The 19,254-nt window shown below is 46.4% G+C and overlaps 7 protein-coding genes across 7 annotated transcripts; 5 read left to right on the forward strand and 2 right to left on the reverse strand.

Moving 5' to 3' along the window:
* Window positions 1-334: 334 nt before the first annotated feature.
* On the reverse strand, window positions 335-978 carry ATNIH1004_003598 (uncharacterized protein; the record flags this gene model as incomplete). Its single annotated transcript, XM_033568274.1, has 4 exons — window positions 335-523; window positions 577-681; window positions 751-860; window positions 975-978. The coding sequence occupies 4 exons, from the start codon at window positions 976-978 to the stop codon at window positions 335-337; spliced, it is 408 nt and encodes a 135-aa protein (XP_033430269.1).
* A 1,759-nt stretch (window positions 979-2,737) lies between these two features.
* Window positions 2,738-3,067, forward strand: ATNIH1004_003599 (uncharacterized protein; the record flags this gene model as incomplete). The annotated part of the gene is made up of 2 exons (XM_033568275.1): window positions 2,738-2,750; window positions 2,802-3,067. 2 exons carry the CDS (start codon window positions 2,738-2,740, stop codon window positions 3,065-3,067), a joined length of 279 nt encoding a protein of 92 aa, XP_033430270.1.
* Window positions 3,068-6,373: 3,306 nt separating this feature from the next.
* On the forward strand, window positions 6,374-8,539 carry ATNIH1004_003600 (uncharacterized protein; the record flags this gene model as incomplete). Its single annotated transcript, XM_033568276.1, has 1 exon — window positions 6,374-8,539. The coding sequence occupies one exon, from the start codon at window positions 6,374-6,376 to the stop codon at window positions 8,537-8,539; it is 2,166 nt and encodes a 721-aa protein (XP_033430271.1).
* Window positions 8,540-10,770: 2,231 nt separating this feature from the next.
* ATNIH1004_003601 (sugar porter family MFS transporter) lies at window positions 10,771-12,532 on the forward strand (the record flags this gene model as incomplete). The annotated part of the gene is made up of 4 exons (XM_033568277.1): window positions 10,771-11,072; window positions 11,121-11,244; window positions 11,300-11,376; window positions 11,452-12,532. 4 exons carry the CDS (start codon window positions 10,771-10,773, stop codon window positions 12,530-12,532), a joined length of 1,584 nt encoding a protein of 527 aa, XP_033430272.1.
* Window positions 12,533-14,016: 1,484 nt separating this feature from the next.
* Window positions 14,017-15,204, forward strand: ATNIH1004_003602 (uncharacterized protein; the record flags this gene model as incomplete). Its single annotated transcript, XM_033568278.1, has 2 exons — window positions 14,017-14,564; window positions 15,018-15,204. The coding sequence occupies 2 exons, from the start codon at window positions 14,017-14,019 to the stop codon at window positions 15,202-15,204; spliced, it is 735 nt and encodes a 244-aa protein (XP_033430273.1).
* Window positions 15,205-15,678: 474 nt separating this feature from the next.
* On the forward strand, window positions 15,679-17,136 carry ATNIH1004_003603 (TLC domain-containing protein; the record flags this gene model as incomplete). The annotated part of the gene is made up of 3 exons (XM_033568279.1): window positions 15,679-15,804; window positions 15,885-16,613; window positions 16,666-17,136. 3 exons carry the CDS (start codon window positions 15,679-15,681, stop codon window positions 17,134-17,136), a joined length of 1,326 nt encoding a protein of 441 aa, XP_033430274.1.
* A 610-nt stretch (window positions 17,137-17,746) lies between these two features.
* ATNIH1004_003604 (uncharacterized protein) lies at window positions 17,747-18,555 on the reverse strand (the record flags this gene model as incomplete). The annotated part of the gene is made up of 3 exons (XM_033568280.1): window positions 17,747-17,929; window positions 18,010-18,286; window positions 18,413-18,555. The coding sequence occupies 3 exons, from the start codon at window positions 18,553-18,555 to the stop codon at window positions 17,747-17,749; spliced, it is 603 nt and encodes a 200-aa protein (XP_033430275.1).
* Window positions 18,556-19,254: the final 699 nt, after the last annotated feature.

The following is a 19,254-nucleotide window of genomic DNA, read 5'->3' on the forward strand; positions in this document are numbered from 1 at the left end:
TGACCCTCTCATTAAAATCCAACTCCACAACATCACTCGTAGCCTCCTTACGCCCAAACCTACCGCCACAGCACGAGCTTTGAAGCAAGACCCTTCATACAGGTTAAGATCCGACTTCGCATCAACAATGAACACACCTAGCACCAAGTTAGCATTCAAGGCTCTCTTTATAGCCGTGTACATGCCCTCGAATCCAGCCTGCCTAAGATACTCATACTTCCCAATCTGACTAGCACCAGCAACACACCCAACATACAGCGCCACGTTTTAGTAATATGATCCAGGAGTAGCTCTCTAGCCAGAATATCGCCGATCGCGATCCTTCCGCCGGGCTTCAGTAGGTGAGCAATCTCTTTAAAAACGGCCGCTTTGTCGGTAGGCGGGACCGATTGATGACACAGTTGTTGATGATGCAGTCGACGCTGGAGTCTGGCAGCGGTATGGAGTTGATATTTGCTTCGATGGATTTTGCATTGGAGAGCTCTGCTTTTTGGATATTCTTTTCGGAGAGTTCGACCATACTCTTTGTCTACTATCAGTCCTGGTCTCTGCAGAAAGAGGGCCTCAAGAACTCACTTTTGTCATATCAACGCGGATGGTCTCTCCATTAGGCCTGACTCTACGAGTCGCTAGGAGTACATCAATGCCGCTGCTGCTGCTAAGGTCCAGAACTGTCTCACCCTGCTAGAAAGTTAGAACCTTCCATTTGTCACCGTGGAAACAAATCAATCAAGGAAACAACAAACAGACCTCTTTCACATTGGCAAATCCCACCGGATTTCCACAGCACAAGCCAAGATTAGTCTTCTCTGGCAGTGAACTAAGATCTTCCGCAGTCAGACGGAGAGCGAGAGCGATGCCTTAAAAGATATGAGCAGTGATCTCGACCTACTTGAGGATGGATCCCTCTTGGGTAGGGCGCTAAATTCCACTCTGTCATAATTTTCCAACCCCATGCATATGATCTAACCCACCCATCTCCTCCTTGGCCTCAATTTACTAGGGCCCATTGAGAGCACAATTCCAGAAGACAATCCCCGACTCGAGTTTCATCCATTACTATCCATATCTCCCGATAAATTTACGGATTTCCTTCAGCAAACCAGCTGCCTCCAATTTCCCTTGAAGTCGAGTCAGATCCTCGATCCTTACTTCTTCTACCGGAGAAGGATGTAACAGACACGACCCTAATCCAGAGTTATCGAGAGATGAGTATCAAGATACAACCGTGTGCGCTGTGACCCTAGAGCTGAATTATAATACAAAAAACCTAAGCATTTGAAGCTTGATATGCGACTTCGATGCGGGTATAGGAGCGCGCGGTTTCAATGGGAAGGCTGCAGGGTCGATAACCGAAGTTTTGTTCGCTGTGCTTGATGAGTTTATAGGATGATGAAGTTTATTATTTGCAACGTATGTGATATTCGGTATACCCTAGTACACTTACACTGTTTCTAAATAGAATACATCAGCCTAACAACCCAAATACTCTGAAATAGAGTACCAAGAATAGTTTAAATATGGCCTTTCTTATTAAAAGTAGTATCGAGGAATTGTAGGTAATAGGAAAAGAGTGTACTACAGTGCTAATAGTTTATGAACATTCAAACCGTAAGGACTTAGTGCTGATTACAATCTGTGTCGGAATGCTAGATTCATGAGTCACATACAGGAGACTGCAAGTTGAAGCTTAGTAGCTCATATAACACTCTATCTTGTGGTACCTCAAGCAATACCCTATTCCTGCAAGCTAGGGCTTCCACCTTGTCGTTCCACTACAGAATGCGGGAAGGAAGAGCACAACCCCCATCACTCATATTATGTATATAAGAAAAGACAGGCATAAATATGTCATGTTTCTTAGGTACCACATGCTTGACTCCTGGTCTTTCTTCAAACACTTCAAGACAGGACCTGAAAGCCTGTGAACATCTCCTTGCCAACCACACAATCTATTGTTATGGAAGGCCGCAGGCATCAGCTAAGGAGATCACGATGTTCTTTCACAAAGTCCTCCACCATATCAAGAAAGCCCACAATCTCCGCTTTGCTAGTTCCTAGGATCAAACTCAGCAAGCCATCTGGCTATCCAGTATCCATTCCGAACAGCATAATACCAGAACAAGTCTTTCAATATCGCTTCCGCGCCATTAGGCTGCGAGACTAAGTCCTCCAACGCAGGTGATTCCATTATCTTCAATATCAGACTGCCTATAGAATCTCTTCTGCCTGCAAAGAGCTTGAAGAGCTGATTACCACTCCCGAAGTTTGGATCGATGAAGTTGCTAGATCCTACCATAACAGCGTTGCGATTTGTTTAGCTCTTGACTTAAAATTCATAGGCTTCTTTCGGGGGAGAGCCAACGTCCCTTGATGTGTTGGTACAAGTTTCTGGAGCTTCGAAAACACTTCTAAGTATATCTGCCTCTTTCCCCAGATTTTCTGTGCAGAAATTTAATCTTAATGCAGATTGTGTTATGAGACAGTGTGTGCTATGCCGCTTTTTCGACGAGCCTTCACCTGAAATATACCTACTCAATCGTCGTTCTGCTTGCTTACTAGATGATAATTTCTCTTCTTGGATATATTATCTGTGAATTTCCATCCCTTGTCCCCAATTTGAGACCTGCTAATTATGAAGCGTGGACATCGGTTTCCGAATGGGTTCTTGTTTGCTTCGATATGCCTTCGAAAATAGCTACCAGATCCTGATCGTCGACATACAACAGCATTTGAAATGGCTTTCAAGAGTATGTATATTTATACAATGAAAATAATGGGGATTCTTCTAACATCTCCAGCGGATATGCCGTTTTATCAGTACTATCAGTCCGCCGATAGGGAAAGAGGCATGCGCTTCGACAGCGCCATGGTGAGATATTTTCACAGTTCAGCCCAGTTGCCTATTGAATCAGTCTTCAACTTCGATGAGTTGAGGTATAATTCGATCATTGTAGATGTGGGAGGAGGGAGAGGTCATCATTCAATTCGAATCTTCCGTCAGTATCCGTCGAAGGGAGAAGGCTCTTATTACCAAGACAAAAAGGTCAATACCCCGGTCGTATAAGTATATAGCAGTATGTAACTATTTCGCATCGCCTGGAGTTAGGCATTGCAGTGTTCTTCCCATTTTTCCGTAGTAACTATGTCAAAGTATTCGTAGCAGTACTTCAGCTCGTTTATTTTACAGCCTGAGGCCCGGAGCGCTCCTTGATTTGGCAATCTTGAACATAATTAGACCACCGCGGGCGAGTGAGACTAATTAACATATTAGTAATCAGGATGTAGATAGTTAACTAAGGGACAAACTATAATTAAAGAGGCTAACTTACCTATTCAAGTTACAACCCCCCACCGGACAACTTCCATTAATGGGTTCCTCCCCGGGCCGATAGAAAACACTTAGTCTTTGGTGCAATAAAACAATAGGATCTTAACCATGCTGAGGGTTTCCTGAAAAGAGAGGAGCTTGTCTGACAGCATTATCTCAGCGAGACGCTGACAATCAGGCTGTGCCTTAAAAAGACAATGTGTAATATTGTTATATATAATAGCTTCCAAAGCCTTTTCTCCTAATTTTACCTGCGTCTCTACACGGCTTTTAATCCACTCTTCTCGGTATTTAGCTAACTCCTATTAAGAAGATTGGTTTTCAAGACTTGCACTTGCTTTTTTCTAAGTTTAATAGCAAATTTGGTTTCTTTATCGGCACCACTAACATCGCCATTGGGGCCGTTCTTATCCTCGCCCTTATCCTTATCCTTATTCTCCTTCTTAGTACTTGCAGTCTATTGCAGCGTTAGTTCTCGAAGCCTTTGTTCGAGTTTTTCAAGTCTTTGTTTTGTCGAATAGCATGATGTCGCTCCGCTGGCAATTATTTTGGATATCCTATTACACGGTATTTGCCCACACCTTTTAGGTATTTAATGTGGTCGAGGCGCATAGCCTCTCCTAGGAACGCATCCATGCTACTTAGAGCAGAAGAACTATCTATGTTACTTCTTCCAAAAATATTAGGATCCTTTTGGGTGAGGATCTGGCTTCTTTCCACTTCAGTTGCCACTTCTATAAACAAAGATTAGATTTATGCTGCTCCACAAACTAGATTGAAACCTACTGTCAAGTCTGTTGGCAAGGCCTCGCCTCAAAGTGTGGATTGTTATAATCTCTGGATATCCAACATTGCTAACAACTGCTCTAAATAAATAGCAGAAACACTCTCGAGTCTATGGGCTTTTGGATACTCCATTAAATCTGGTCACTATCCGTAAAACCGGTTCCTTGGCCACAGAGGGATCCCAGAGGAGCGGAGTTGGCTTGTTATAATCAGGATTCCATCTTTTTAAAGTCTCTAGTAAGTTTATGTGTAGAAAAGCGCCATCCTAGAACACAATTTCCGACAGGAAAGTAACTGGGTTATATTATAGCTTTCCATGCTCTCTCATCGCGACACGGAAGCTGGTTTTATGCTATTAGCAGATAGGTAGACTTGGGGGCTAATAAAGCGAAATATACACTGTATTCTTTGGATTATTATTATTCTTAACCCATATCTCGCTAAGACAAAAGAAAAGTTCAATCTCGCCATCTGGTCTGCGGTAGATATAGAGCTTAATATCCTATAATAAGTTAGCATATATAAAATTAAACAGAGCAAGATTAAGTAGCATACTTTGTATCTAAGTCCATGCACCTCAGCTTTACACGTGTTAGGTATAAATATGCCGATTCGGGCCACTAATAGCAGTAAATAAGAATAGCAAACGTCAACTGAACTGTATATCTGGGATAAATAAACACAGGGTCATCGTCATTCCACAGCGAGACAAGAATATTTATAAGATCACAGTGAGTAAACATGTGCTTCGCTCTTTTTTTATCTTTAATAACTCCCTTTTTAACAAGAGATTTTGTTATCCACTATTCTTAATTAGTACTCCGAGGTAGTACTTCTTCACAGGTGATAAGTCACAAACCCTGTACACATCTTAAGTGTCCTTCTTATCAAAAACTGACTTTGTCAGGCGTGTAAATCCGGCAAAGAATCACTTGGCAAAATTTAGTACAGAAGACTTCGTAGCATGCAGTGAGATCTTCCATGCGAAGAGGAAATATAAAAGTGTATAAAATCCTTTACAGTTGCAAGATCAGGTACTAGTAGTCCATTACAAAGGCCCTCATCTCGGAGCTTTTCATCCTCTTCGGATGTCCATCTAAAAGGGGAAAAAAGGGAGTGAGCAGGGCGGCCAGTATAAGCAAAAGAAATAACCATCACTTACAATATGTAAACAGACAGAACCTTGTCCTGCAGGGCGAGAGATTCATCAGAATAATGATATTCGCAACGATGCTGGTCTTGTTCTCAGTTCGCTCCTCGAATGTAGCTGTTTGCTGCTGCAACAGCTCGTCTGTCAACCCTTGCCTTACCTTCCTTATACATTGTTGTGGCGGAATCTAGGCTAATTCACTTATCCCAAGAATGCCGACAGAGGTGTAAAAAAAAAAAAAAAAAAAAAAAAAAAAAAAAAGTGTATTTTTGCAGAAATCAAAAATAAATAGGCAGCTTAGGAAAACAACACACGTTGCACAATCATACGAGGCTTCAGGGGGTGGAAGAATGAGAGGAAGAGAAGCGGACTTCGTCCAGAAGCGGTGTGGGGGGCGATGGGCCGAGTATCTTTTATGATACTGTTAGAAATCACTCCAGTTTCTTGTCCCTAGTTAGTGGTGAGTCAGAATTATGCATCTAAACCAGTAGCTAGAAGGGCGGGTGCCAGCTCGCCGTGGGTGTACTGGGCACATGGGATTTCACTTCCTCTCCGATCTACCGGTCTGATTTCACATGATGCAACAGGCTGGCCAAAAGGGGATTCTGAAACGAGGGACAGGCCCAACATTCCAATCCTTTGTTCTGTACATACCCACACTGGTAAAATTACAGGATATGGCCGCCAAGAACACATATAGTATACATTTGGTACCTGAATACATAGTAAATACTGATAAATACTGATAAATACAGCTCACCACATGTATTATACACCTGAGGCCCCCCTGTCATGTCCGCCCCGCGAGGCTCCAGGCTCTGGTCTCCTCACTTTTGCGCCTATAAAACAAATTGCCCCCTCCAACTCTCGTCATTCCCTCAATATTTTTAGAATCTATAATTTACCCCCTTCTAGGGTAGTGGTGTTCGATCTGGTTAGCTAAATGCACCGTTGCCAAGCCGTCCCGATTTGGTCTCCACCCAATTCCATCCTATCTGACGCCAGCATTCGTTGCTGTGATCACTGCTATCTTCCGTGTCTATCATCTTCTATATAATATTGCAGGCTCTACTTGGCTGGGGTAAATGGTCGAAGAACCTCAAGTAATGTCTATACAACAGCGCATCGCTGCCCTGAAACAGGCTCAGGCTGGTCAGAGTCCCGAAGACAACACCCCGCCGTTCCTGGGTTCGCAACAAATACCCCTGCCGTCGCGTCCAGCTCCATTGCAGAACCCAGCAATCAACATCCCTCCTCCTGCATATGAAGAAGCCCTACAAAAACCAGTTGCTCGACCGCCACCCCCGACAATAGCAAACGGCCAGAAACCCAAAGTTCCTCCTCCTTTACCCGCCCGAAAGGCCCCAGCGATACAAGCCCCAGCACTGCCGCCGCGCAGACCCTCAGAGATCTCCCGAAAGATTTCCTTGGAATCAGTGGCTTCAGATGTGTCGCGATCAACTTCTACAAGTGCGGGGAGGACTACAGGAACATCTGCTACCTCGGTTGACTCTGGGTCCCTTCGTGGTGTCCGAGCTCCAGCATGGGGTGAAACAGAATTACCCCCTCTACCTCCTAAAAGGCAGGATACTAAGCCCGTCAACCACCAGTTGCAATCGAGGCCAGCAACTGCGAATTCTACGAAGTCGGCGACTTCAAGCAGGAGTCGATCACGGCCTCGACCGTCACTGCCTCCTCGACGGGAGTCGACCAACAGCAACTCAACAGATGGAGGCTCTTACGCATCTCAACCGCCTCCACCATTACCATCTCGTGGAAGCAGGGATAAGTCGCCTGGTATGCATGCAGAATCCACCGTTAAACCACCGCCTAGAAAGGTTCCTCCGCCGCCACCTTCGAGTTCCGCTCTGGAGAAAATACAAAAATCTGGGTTTGGTGGAATATCTAATAGTTCCGATGCATCGGGGTGTTGTCCAAATGAGACCGCCAAACGGTCCACCTCAAACACTCTTCTTGGCAGAATAGGTTCCGGATTAGAAGGAACTGCCAAAACCCCTGAGATTCCCGAGAGACCTTCAAGTCAGCCTGCTTCAAATCCTCCTTCGAATGGAGTGCCGCCACCGGTGCCCTTGGCATCTCGCCCAGACCTCTCAAAACTCCTGGCAACCAAGCCTCGCATGTTCAATTCTGGATCCCCCGCTGCAACACCTAGCGTGCAGTGCCTGAAATGCCGTGACTTTGCGGGCCCGGACGCGCATGCGGCTCAATATCCGCGCGAATCTCTCCCAACTCATGATCTGGCCTGGTTAGCGAGAGAACTGACTGCACCATTCCCTTCCCTCACAGATAAAGCTAGGGCCCTGTTTACCTGGTTCCATCATAACATAGAGTACGATGTCCACTCATTTTTTAATAATTGCGTAAAACCGTCGACGCCCGCCGGGACACTTGCAACAGGGCTGGCAGTATGTGAAGGCTACGCTGGCCTGTTTGCTGCACTTGCAACCCACGCGGGGCTCGAAGCCATGGTAATTTCAGGTCATGGCAAGGGATTTGGCTACGAGAATCCAGCTCCAGGCTCCGGTCTACCACCTTTCGAAGCGGGACACGCATGGAATGTAGTGAGGATCGACAATGCACAGTGGAAACTGATAGATGCGTGCTGGGGCGCTGGGGTTGTCCAAGGCGCTGGGCAGCCGTATAAGAAGCTATTCAGCCCAGATATGTTCACCATGTCAAATGACGAGTTTGGGCTCCGCCACTTTCCGTCCGACCGAGGCCAATTTTACCGAGATGATGGCCGACCTGGGGTGAGTTGGGAGGAGTATATTCTGGGCAATCCGAACTCGCCATTTGGGGCGGAGCAGCCGACGATATTCACAGATGCGAAGAAACACAGCATAGGGGAGCGCTCGGTCCGCCCGGATGCCAAGCAAATATCGGTATACCACCAAGGCCCGATACGCTTCCAGTTCGGGCTTATCTGCGAACACTGGACACTGGCAAACCACAGCCGAGCCCAACCCGGGCTTTTCCTGTTGATGGTCCACGGGGCTGATGGCCAGCAGGATGATAGACTGCTTTTCACTCACGTCCGGGGCTCCGGACCGAATGGGGGGGGAGACATGTGGTATGTCGATGTCCCGAATGCTCGTGTCCTAGGTGCACCGGGGCAGAAGCTAGCAATCGCCGTTCTTACTAGCTTCGGGGATCGGAAGGATGCACGGGGCGTTACTGCGGAGGAGTATCAGCGACAAGTTGGTCGGGTGGGAATGTCATGGGCTTACGTTGCAGAGTGGGAGCTGGTGTGAAATCCCTGCTTGCTAGCAACGGTCTTGCCGGGCTTGGCCTATGTCAGTGACGCTCCCAAGTGCTTTTTTCTTTTCCTTTCTCTTTTTTGCATTGATTTGGCGGAGGCCTTTTTTTTTTTTACTCACTTGGATCCTACTCTGTAATACCCACATTGATGGATTTCCCATTACTCGCATCAGCATACGATTTTTGGCATAGGAGGCTTACTCCACACTAATGATAATGATTTACATCCCATACCACGCCTCCCTAGGACATGGGTTTCTGTATGCATGTGACACCAATGAGGTGGCACCATTTGGCTATACATTTTTTTTGATAATTTTTCTTTTAAAGAAAAACAGGGAAAAAGGAAACAATATTAATATTAGCTATTCTCCACGTAGGTTTGTATCTCTCTTTTCTCTGTTTCCCCTCCGTTAATTACTCCGGAGTAACATTTCCAGAACTAAAAGCCTCTACACCAAGATTGACTGGGGACTCCGTGCAGGCGAAATCCGGAGTGAACCCATACATATTACTCACTTTACCCCGGCAGTTCGGCGAATTTTATAAGCTATTCCGAGATAATAATCACTCAGGGCGCAGCCAAGAGAACTACAGGGGTAGAGAATCGCCAGAGAGTATCTAAGCATTGTGGCTGAATACAAATGAGAAAGAATTAAGGAGCCAAGGAAGTTAACGAGTCATTGGTAGCGAAAGAAAGAGAGTCAGGTAATTACTCCATGGTATAGTTGGATGCTCCGTGGTTTTAGCGAGATCCATTCCATGTGTAATTCCATGATATTCAGGCTAATTGGCAAGACTAAGTTGATCACTCTTTTCTCTGAACTCCATAATGGGAAGAAAGTGTTATGATTCTGAATAAGCAAATTTAAGGTCCCCTCTGATTGGTGAGATTTCCGTATTGGTGCGGGACATGAACCACGGTACGAAACATGAGTTCTCCAATCAGCGGTGACTAACTGCCATTAAGCCATTCTTGGAATTCTCTTGTTCTTTTCTTGTTCGCTCACGGACAAAAGTCGGGAACTCCATTCCATTCCCGAATGCAGCCATTAATCATACTCTGGTTAATTGCTCGGGGCTCTATCCATGATTGTTCGTCTCTCCCGATCCCTGCTCCATACGTCCACATAATGGAGTTTACAGAGTACGGAGTACAGCGCAACAGGTGATCCTGCCGGTTCAATTCATCCATTGGCCATCACCATCAGCAGTTTCCAAACTTAATGCGCGACCGGCACCATTACTCTCGTATGCTATCCAATTCTCGGCGTAGTCCGAGGTGACACCGCTGCCTCGCTGCATTGTCGGCTCGCAACGCCACCGCTGCGAAAGGAATCATGGACTGCCGATCCGCCTTTGTTCGGCCTGGTTGTGTTGGTGGGACCTCCGTGTTTATTTTGGACGGCATGTCGGTCCCATTGACGACTGTCTGTCGGCTTGGCGGCGCTAGAGTCACCCGCATCATCTGGTTTCCCCGGATCCCTCCACGGTTCCGTCGTGGCTCCTCGACCGACCCGTAGCGTAGCCCGGCTGGCCCTTTTTTTTTTTTAACTTAATCGCACTGGCTTTCTTTCTCGAATTGGTGACTTAGATTCTACCGTCCTCCATGTTGCATTCGGCTGTACCTGGAATGGGCTATTTCATTGCTATTCCGCTTCTGTGTTCCGTAATCAATAAGCCCCATGGTTCAATGATGGGTATGGGCTGACTTTTTGAGTCTGATCCCCCCACAAGATGCCCCATAATCCGCCTTCTATTTCTGATTCGGGCAGGGGCAAAAAATCACTCATCTCATGTTACAACGTCTGCACGAGTGGATCGTCAGTTGGCTGCGTGCATGCAGTGATTGGATCCCCAGTATTTACTGTCTAACCATATGCCCTCCAGTCAGCTCTGCCAGTGAAACTGCTCTTATCCCCCATGGGCCCCGTTCATCAATTTCTGGGGCGATTCGGTTAGGTACGAGGAGCTGCTGCAGCTGATTAGGTTTCTGCTATTAGGACCGGATCGGGCTGTTACCCCTAATATACGTAGTATAGACGTAGTCAGCTTTTTATTTTTATTTATTAATTTTTTGCCCCCTCTCTCGGGTCTATTACCACCGATTGGCTTCGCCCACATGTTTTAAAATCATTTCCTTCCCCTCGTGCACCCCCTTTTCCTTGACTGCTGTCTTCTTCCCCAGGAGCCTGACATAGTGAAGTTAATCTCTATCTTCGCCATGACAATCGGCAACCTCTACGCTATTGCAGCCATCGCCGTCATCGGCGGTGGTCTGTTCGGGTTTGATATCTCGTCCATGTCCGCTATCATCAGCACGAAACCTTACCTTTGCTACTTTCACCAAGGGCCTATGGAATATGATAACCATGGAGAGCAGATTTGCAAGGGCCCCTCAGCAGATGTCCAGGGTGGCATCACAGCCTCGATGGCCGGTGGCTCTTGGTTGGGTGCTTTGGTGTCTGGTTTTATTTCGGACATTCTTGGCCGGAAGAAGGCCATCATGGTGGGCTCCGTAATTTGGTAAGGCATCTTATACAATTGTACCTTTGCCCTCTAACATGTGGACAGGTGCATTGGCTCTATCCTTGTTTGTGCCTCCCAGAATATTCCAATGCTTATCGTGGGCCGTATTATCAACGGATTCAGTGTCGGAATCTGTTCCGCTCAGGTTCCGGTGTATATCACCGAACTTGTAAGAATCTCTCTCCAGGGCTTCAAATACTTGATGCTGACAACGCGCATCTTAGGCTCCCCCTACCAAGCGTGGTCGTCTGGTTGGTCTCCAGCAATGGGCAATTACTTGGGGTATTATGATCATGTTCTAGTAAGTAAATCACTTTCGTTCTCTTCCTATCGGCTCCTAACCACGTCCTCCTTGTAGTATTTCCTACGGATGTAGTTTTATTAAGGGAACCGCCTCCTTCCGGGTCCCATGGGGCCTTCAAATGATCCCCGCCATTCTTCTTTTCTTTGGAATGATCTTCTTGCCTGAGTCACCCCGTTGGTTGGCCCGCAAGGACCGCTGGGAGGAGTGCCATGCAGTTCTTACCTTGGTCCATGGCAAGGGCGATCCCACCTCGTCTTTCGTGCAGCTTGAATACGAAGAAATCAAGGGCATGTGTGAGTTCGAGCGTCACAACGCGGACGTTACCTACCTTGAACTCTTTAAGCCAAACATGATCAACCGTACCCATGTTGGTATCTTTACACAGATCTGGTCACAGATGACAGGAATGAACGTAATGATGTATTACATAACATATGTATTTGCGATGGCAGGTTTGGAAGGTAACAATCTTCTTGTATCTTCCAGCATCCAGTATGTTATCAATGTCGTCATGACCGTTCCGGCCCTAATTTGGGGTGACCGCTGGGGCCGCCGGAACACCCTTATGTTTGGTGCTATTTTCATGATGATCTGGATGTATGCCAATGCCGGTCTCATGGCTTCGTACGGTCACGCCGCTCCTCCGGGTGGCCTCGACGGTAAGGAGGCTCAATCCTGGGTTATTCGCGGGCCTCCCAGCAAGGCTGTTATTGCCTGCACCTACTTGTTTGTGGCCAGCTATGCGATTTCCTGGGGACCGGCATCTTGGGCTTATCCCCCTGAGCTGTTCCCGTTGCGAGTACGTGGCAAGGCCAACTCCCTCTGCACGTCTTCCAACTGGGCCTTCAATTTTGCTCTGAGCTACTTTGTGCCTCCTGCCTTCGTCAATATCCAGTGGAAGGTGTATGTCTTGTTCGGGGTCTTCTGTACTGCCATGTGCATTCACGTCTTCTTGATGTTTCCCGAGACCTCCGGCAAAACCCTGGAAGATGTGGAGGCCATGTTCACCGACCCTACAGGCATTCCGTTTATCGGTACACCGGCATGGAAGACGAAAAATGAGTTCTCGCGGGGAGCTGTTATTGAGCAGGCTGGCGCCGATGATGAAAAGCGGGCTGGTGTCGTGCACAGCGAGACGGCGACTAAGGCATGAGTGGATGAGAAGTATATACCCTGTATGTCATACCTTTATGTACATGTGTGAATAATTTGAATATGGAGATGACTCGCTATATTGACTTCATTTGCTTACAATTGTTAATTCTTATTTTGATCTCTGCTAGGACAGTCGATTAGCCCTTGTACCCAGTATGCCTTGTACAGTCTTGGCTTTTGTTGAGCCTACAGCCTATGAGCTATACTAATAAGAATAATGCAAGATTTATAGGGAGAGGAAGTCGTTTTACACATCATCTCCCTCACTCAGATATCTCAACCCAATTTATATTTAATTGAGTGCCGTAATGACCTGAGCAAATGATCGCCATTATTTCCACTGAACATTTATGGTTGGACTGATCTGGAATCACTAAAAGTACCCTCAAGCTTACGCCTTCTTCTCATCTACCAGTATCAGGATAAGAATAGATTTCCAGATTCCCATGGAAAGTCCTATAGACTCATTAATTGTAGGTCTCGGGTTTAGTCAGGATACTGCAATTCAAGGGTCATAAGTCCAAGACCATGTGGTCATTGCCTTGACATTGAACCAGCCCAGCTGATAGCAATGAGAGTCTCACGGTTACATCGGTATCTAGAAATGGGTTTGCATACTAAGGCTTACCATTGTGACGGTCATCCTGTATGCTGACTGTTCTATTCAGGTCAGAAATAGTATATTATTTGGCTTGATCCCTATGTGAATTTGTTTGTTCTATGATAGCTATTAAAATATATATACAATGTAGTACATTATTATATTTTTACTAGTATTTATAACAAGATTTGTACAAAGATACCAAAATAGATCCACTAAATTATGTCAAGTTTAAAGAGTTTAAGATAAATAATATCCATATTGCGATACTCGAACTCATAGACATGTCAGACGGAGTCCGGAACGATGAGAACCGTCTTTATATCCATTTGGGTAGCATGATAGCCAGAAATCCTCATTCCTCACGCTTTTCGGTTATGCAATGGATGATGGATACTGTAGCGGCGATCTTTTTTAGTGTATGGTACCTAGAGTTTATTGCTTGAGCTAGCACTAGGCAGCGGCAAAATCGAGGTTCTAGAATCTATAATCTCTTGGCTATCGTTGTTGGATGCTTGTCTCGGTATACAATGCTTGAGTCATTCATGGATCTGTTATCTCCAAGATCCAGTCGCACATATACTCGGGTAAGGACAGAGTACAGCTATTTGGAATTGAGTTTGACTCTACAAACCATGAAATACCAAATAGATTAGATTGACAATGTCAAAATAATGATTCCAATTTTAAAGCTGGTAAGCACTAGACGTAGCTCGTCTCGTAAAGCCCACCATGTGAGTCAGGCCAATGTACTCCATACTCCACATATATATAGTTCTAATTCCCACATTATCAATATTCCGATTCCCCTCACTTCCATCTCAACATCTATACCGTATCTATTACTGTCCAGTTGAATAAGTAAGCACGGTTCACTCACCATGATACCTGAATCCCATCCAACCATCGCCCTCGTCCCGATCAACCTCCACAATCCATCCGAATATAAAGAACTGCAACAACAACGAGTCATCTGCGGATGGAGCTTCTCCGATAACACCCTGAACTCTTACCGCGAAAAACAAGATCAAAAACTCAAATCCTTTTTCTGGATCACCATCGCCACTCCCGAGCCTTCCTCCACCACTGCAGACCCATCCATAATCCGAGCAGGTCATATATCTCTGGACTCTTACGCGGATCCGCCGGACCCTGAACTCGCAGCGGCGGATAGATCCGTGCTCACTATTCAGAACCTCTTCGTGCTGCACGAGTATCGCAAGGGAGGCGTTGCGCATGTCGCTATGGATATGGTGGAGGATATGGCGTCGAGGGAACCATATGGAAGTACGGACTGTCGGTTTGTCACTGTTAATACGATGAGTAAGAAATATGTGTATCAGGAAGGTCCAGAGTGGAGGGGTCTATGGGATCAAATTGGGGAGACGAGGCCCACGTTCAGTGTTCAGGACTGGTATGAGAGAAGGGGGTATGTGTTATGGAAGGAGGAAGAAAGATATGATTGTGTCGCGTTGGATGGGAGGGAAGTGAAGATAGTGGCTGCTTTCTTAAGGAAACAGGTGAGGTAGGCGTTTTATTGCTATTTCTGGATATAAGCATGTGGTTATATAATGATGTTGAGTTGAGAATCCCATTTCAGCTATATGCAATATTATAGCACCCTTGATATAATTGATACTGGAGCACTGCTCCATTGAATTTTTAGCTAGAGATACTTCCATCTCAGTAGTAATCGTTCATACACAGCGTGATGCAGAAAAGTGATCCTAATAATTAGCTATATCATCGCTACCTCTTGAAAGGTTTCGGTGCCACATCGATGTATACAAACATCGCATAAGATTTTCCTAACACAGTTTCAACATCTCGAGTAATTCGAACCAACACAAACATTCCTGTTCAAATTGAGGCATTGGATCAGAGCAAGTGAAGGTCTTGGCAAGACTATCGTTGAGCTAGTTCAACTAGTCCAGCAGGAATGCTCCTCGCCCCAGACTATGGAGCATGCCGAACTAGACCCTCGCAAGACTCGCAAGATGTTCCTATTCAAAACAGCCTCATATCCCAACCAATCCTCTAGGTCATCAAATCCAATAAATGCAGAGTGAAAGCAAGATGCCTCGGCTGTGGATCAAGGATTTCCCGATCAGACACGATGAGTGGGGTTTCTGGTGGAGTTACAACGAGGGTAGAACGCAGACAGGGACGAAAAAAAAAAAAAAAAAAACCCCTAAAGTCGAAGATGCCATCATTCAACCTCCCCCATCAACAATAACAACAACTTTCTCCTCTCCTTTGTCTCCCACTTCCCACACATTCCCTAGGGTCGAAGCACCGTTTGTTTTTCCTTTCTTTAGCCTTTTTTTTGTAATTACTATTACTTGTATTATTTCTTCAATCTCTTCGACCCTATCCTCTCCTTCCTCGTATTCGTTTCCGAGGTACTTGCCCCCCTTTTACTCCGCCGTTTGGGGAAATTAGTAACGTGTCCAGCTGTCGCAACGCGAAAATTCAAAGCGAGTGGTCGAGAGAAACAGTCGCTTCCAACTCGAACGAAGGAACGCCCTTCCGCTTCATCTACCATGGCTCGTGTACGGAGAAGATCAAGTAACTTGGGTGCCGACATTCGCGGTGACACCAGTGCCCCGGCCATGTCCACCATGAATGAGGTCAGTCCTACTGAGTTGGATGCGCCGAAATGGGATCAGGTACGAAATGCCAACTTCCCAGATATTTACCTCGTGCGATCCACTAGTTCCCTATGGTACCCCTTCGCTCACCCTGTCAGTCACTGCAGTCTCGTCCCGACAAACCCATCAAGCAATCGAAACGCCGCAGAAGTCGATCCGGTCTTCGTCGCTTTAAAGACTTGTGCTTGAAGCACACATGGGTCCTTCCACTGCTTATCATGACTGTTCTCCTCTTCCTCTACGCCGTCAATCCAACTCCATCCAATCCAATGCACAGTGCTATCTTCCTTTCGTATCCGCAGCCCCCGAAGTTTCCCGGGGGCCCGATTATGTATGGGAAAGGCACCAAGGATATCGCTTTCGTCTCATTCTATACGGTTGTTTTGTCCTTTACCCGCGAGTTCATTATGCAGCGCCTAATCCAGCCGTGGGCGGTGTATTGCGGAATTCGCGGTAAGGGCAAAACCGCACGGTTCATGGAACAAGTGTACACGGCTATCTACTTCAGCATCTTCGGCCCCTTCGGTCTGTATGTGATGAGCCGGTCCAATATCTGGTATTTCAATACCACGGCTATGTTTGAAGGGTTCCCGCATCGAGAACATGAGGCTCTGTTCAAAGCGTATTACCTACTCCAGGCTAGCTACTGGGCTCAGCAGGCTATTGTGCTGATGCTGCAGTTGGAAAAGCCCCGGAAGGATTTCAAAGAGCTCGTGGGTCACCATATCATTACCCTAGCCCTGATCGGCTTGAGCTACCGTTTCCATTTCACCTACATCGGCATCGCCGTCTATATCACGCACGATGTCTCGGACTTCTTCCTCGCGGTAAGCGTAATCAGAATCTCCGAATTATGACGAGTAAGCTAATCCGCAGCAGACCTCCAAAACCTTCAACTACCTGGATCACCCCATCACAGCCCCCTACTTTGGATTTTTTGTCATCATGTGGATCTACTGCCGACACTTCCTCAACCTCAAGATCCTCTGGGCTGTATTGACGGAATTTAGGACCGTTGGTCCTTTCGAGCTGAACTGGGAAACGCAACAGTATAAGTGCTGGATTAGTCAGTATATCACATTTGCTTTGCTCGCTAGTTTGCAGGCGGTCAACCTCTTCTGGCTCTTCTTGATCCTTCGCATCTTGAAGAACTACCTTTTCAACAGCATCGCGAAGGATGAGAGGAGCGAAGATGAGGATGAGGAAGAAATCCCCGAGCAAGAGACCAGCACCAACGCCGCTGTCGCAACCGGTACCGATGTCCCAAAAATTACTGCGCGCAACACCAGCAAGGAAAATCAGGCCCCGCAAGTTCTGGTCAACGGCGAGCCCGTCAACAAGGACTCCTGAACAAGTAAAACGAAGGATTGTATGTACGTTCTTTGTTTTACCTGGGAAGGTCCCGTTAACTTTTTTTTTTTAAAAAAAAAAAGCCTCATCTCATCCGCATAGCATAGTTGTTCATATCTAAAAGTGTTCAACAGCTGGCTATTTCTCCTTCCTTTTATGCAAATAAATGTCTGCATAGTTGCTGCCAGTGTTCATGGCGTGAGAGTTTCTTCATTGCACAATTTTTCTACATTCTGTTATATATTCGGTCATCATCGGGCGTTTCTGCATGATGCTGAATTGATATAGTGATGATCCCATGACTGAGCGATTTGTCTTTTTATCGGAAGTTGGAGAGGACACGGGGAGGATAATACGTCAGCTTTAATTATAATCACAATAATAATAGATCCGCACCGAACACTTAATCGGGGCAAATATTAAGATCTATCCCAGTTCCTGGTGCAACTAATCTGAACATGGGACAAGTGGAGGATATCAGACACCTGTCGTCGCTTGCATACAACAAAACACCAGATCCATCGCCGGCTCGATTCATGACTTTACATTCACATTCACCAGTTTACTATACGACACAATCCATCGGCCTGGGAGAAGGAACGTTGGTATGTTAAGCCTGAGGCTGTTCCGGATAAACAGCTCCCTTGGCCTTGGCTGTCTCTATCTCCGCTTCAGACTTTATATTCTCCCCCGGTTCGTTCACAAGAGGATTCGATGTGTCGGTATTGGAAATACCTTCCTGTTTCGCTGAAATACTACCAGTCGAATCGCCAGGCGCTTTCCGACTCTCATGCTAAGGTATCAAGACCGTCAGTCATTATTCTGCTCGTCGGGTATCGTATCTGTATCCGTGAACGATCAAGTTGTTCTTACCGGATCCACATTCGAGTGCGCCTCTCCCAGGGATGATCCCTGCGGTTCCTCGGGCTTGGATTCCCCTTCAGTTTTCTGCTCCGCGTCACGATCAGGTTGTGGTTCTGGTTTTACTGCTGCGGCGGGTGTTTCGGCTACATTCTGCCCCTTCTCCCCCTCTTCGACAGTCGCATGGTGCTCGTCACCGTGGAGATCATGATCATGGGGTTTCTTCTCCGGTACGGACTGAGATAAGTAGTAGATTGTGGGACCGCCCAGACCAACTGATCCCAGGAGCCTGTTACATTATGAAGTGGTTAGCTTATAGATGCTATATGGAGGGTAGTATTCGATTCGTCCCGTGTGTGGGTAGGGAATAATGTGTTTTTCTTTTGTTAAAAAAAGGGAAAGAAGGAAAATTCACCATGGTAAATCGCTCGACTTCTTCCCCTCGTGCGACTGTCCTGAGGCATACGTTCGGCGAGCAAATTGTTGTGCCGGCCCACGAGCCGTGGCCCTAACAGCTCTAATAGAGGAACGCAACATCTGGGCACGTGCGAGGAACATTGTTGACTGATTCTGAGATTTGAATGGAGTATGCAGGTGCAGAGACAGAATATTATCTATTATGTGGGAATAGCAATTGACATGGAAGGAAGGAGGAGAAGAGGAGGAGGCTGGGCGGAGATGCATGCACGTCGCATCATTGTACCGTGCCCTGCAACGGCTCGGAGTTAGAGCTGCCGGCATGGTCAGTGTGATGTAATCACGGCGTGGCGGAAGTGGCTGCTGGGGTTGGGGTTTGGCAGTGGCTGGGTATACGGAGTAGAGTACATGAAATAGATTGAGATTGAGGATTAGCGACTGTTTGCTCAGGTAGAGGAAACGTTGAATTCATCCTACAAATAGGCAATAGGTAGTACTGAACTACCTGTATTAGCTCTGCTAAAGAACTCTCATCAAAGGGACTTAGACCGAAGGGATGGGATGGGTTACTGTAGCTTGCTGGAGGGATTTAACACTGGAGCTACCATTCTCGATGTTGTCGATGAATCGGGGCGAATGATTGTCAGTATAAGGCCATTCTCGTGCCATACCTGTGGGGGTCTGTTTTGAGTTATATGTACTCTCCACGAATGCTTTATACATACCCAGTACTCGAGGCCATTCTTAGATTTATTAGAAAATCAATCATAATAACTACCTTCAGAGCATTTAATCCCAAGAATTATGTTCATTTCCATCTGCTGTTGTATCTCAACGATT

This window comes from Aspergillus tanneri, assembly GCF_003426965.1.
Source record: "Aspergillus tanneri strain NIH1004 chromosome Unknown AapTan_1_pilon_pilon_pilon, whole genome shotgun sequence".
NCBI lineage: Eukaryota > Fungi > Ascomycota > Eurotiomycetes > Eurotiales > Aspergillaceae > Aspergillus > Aspergillus tanneri.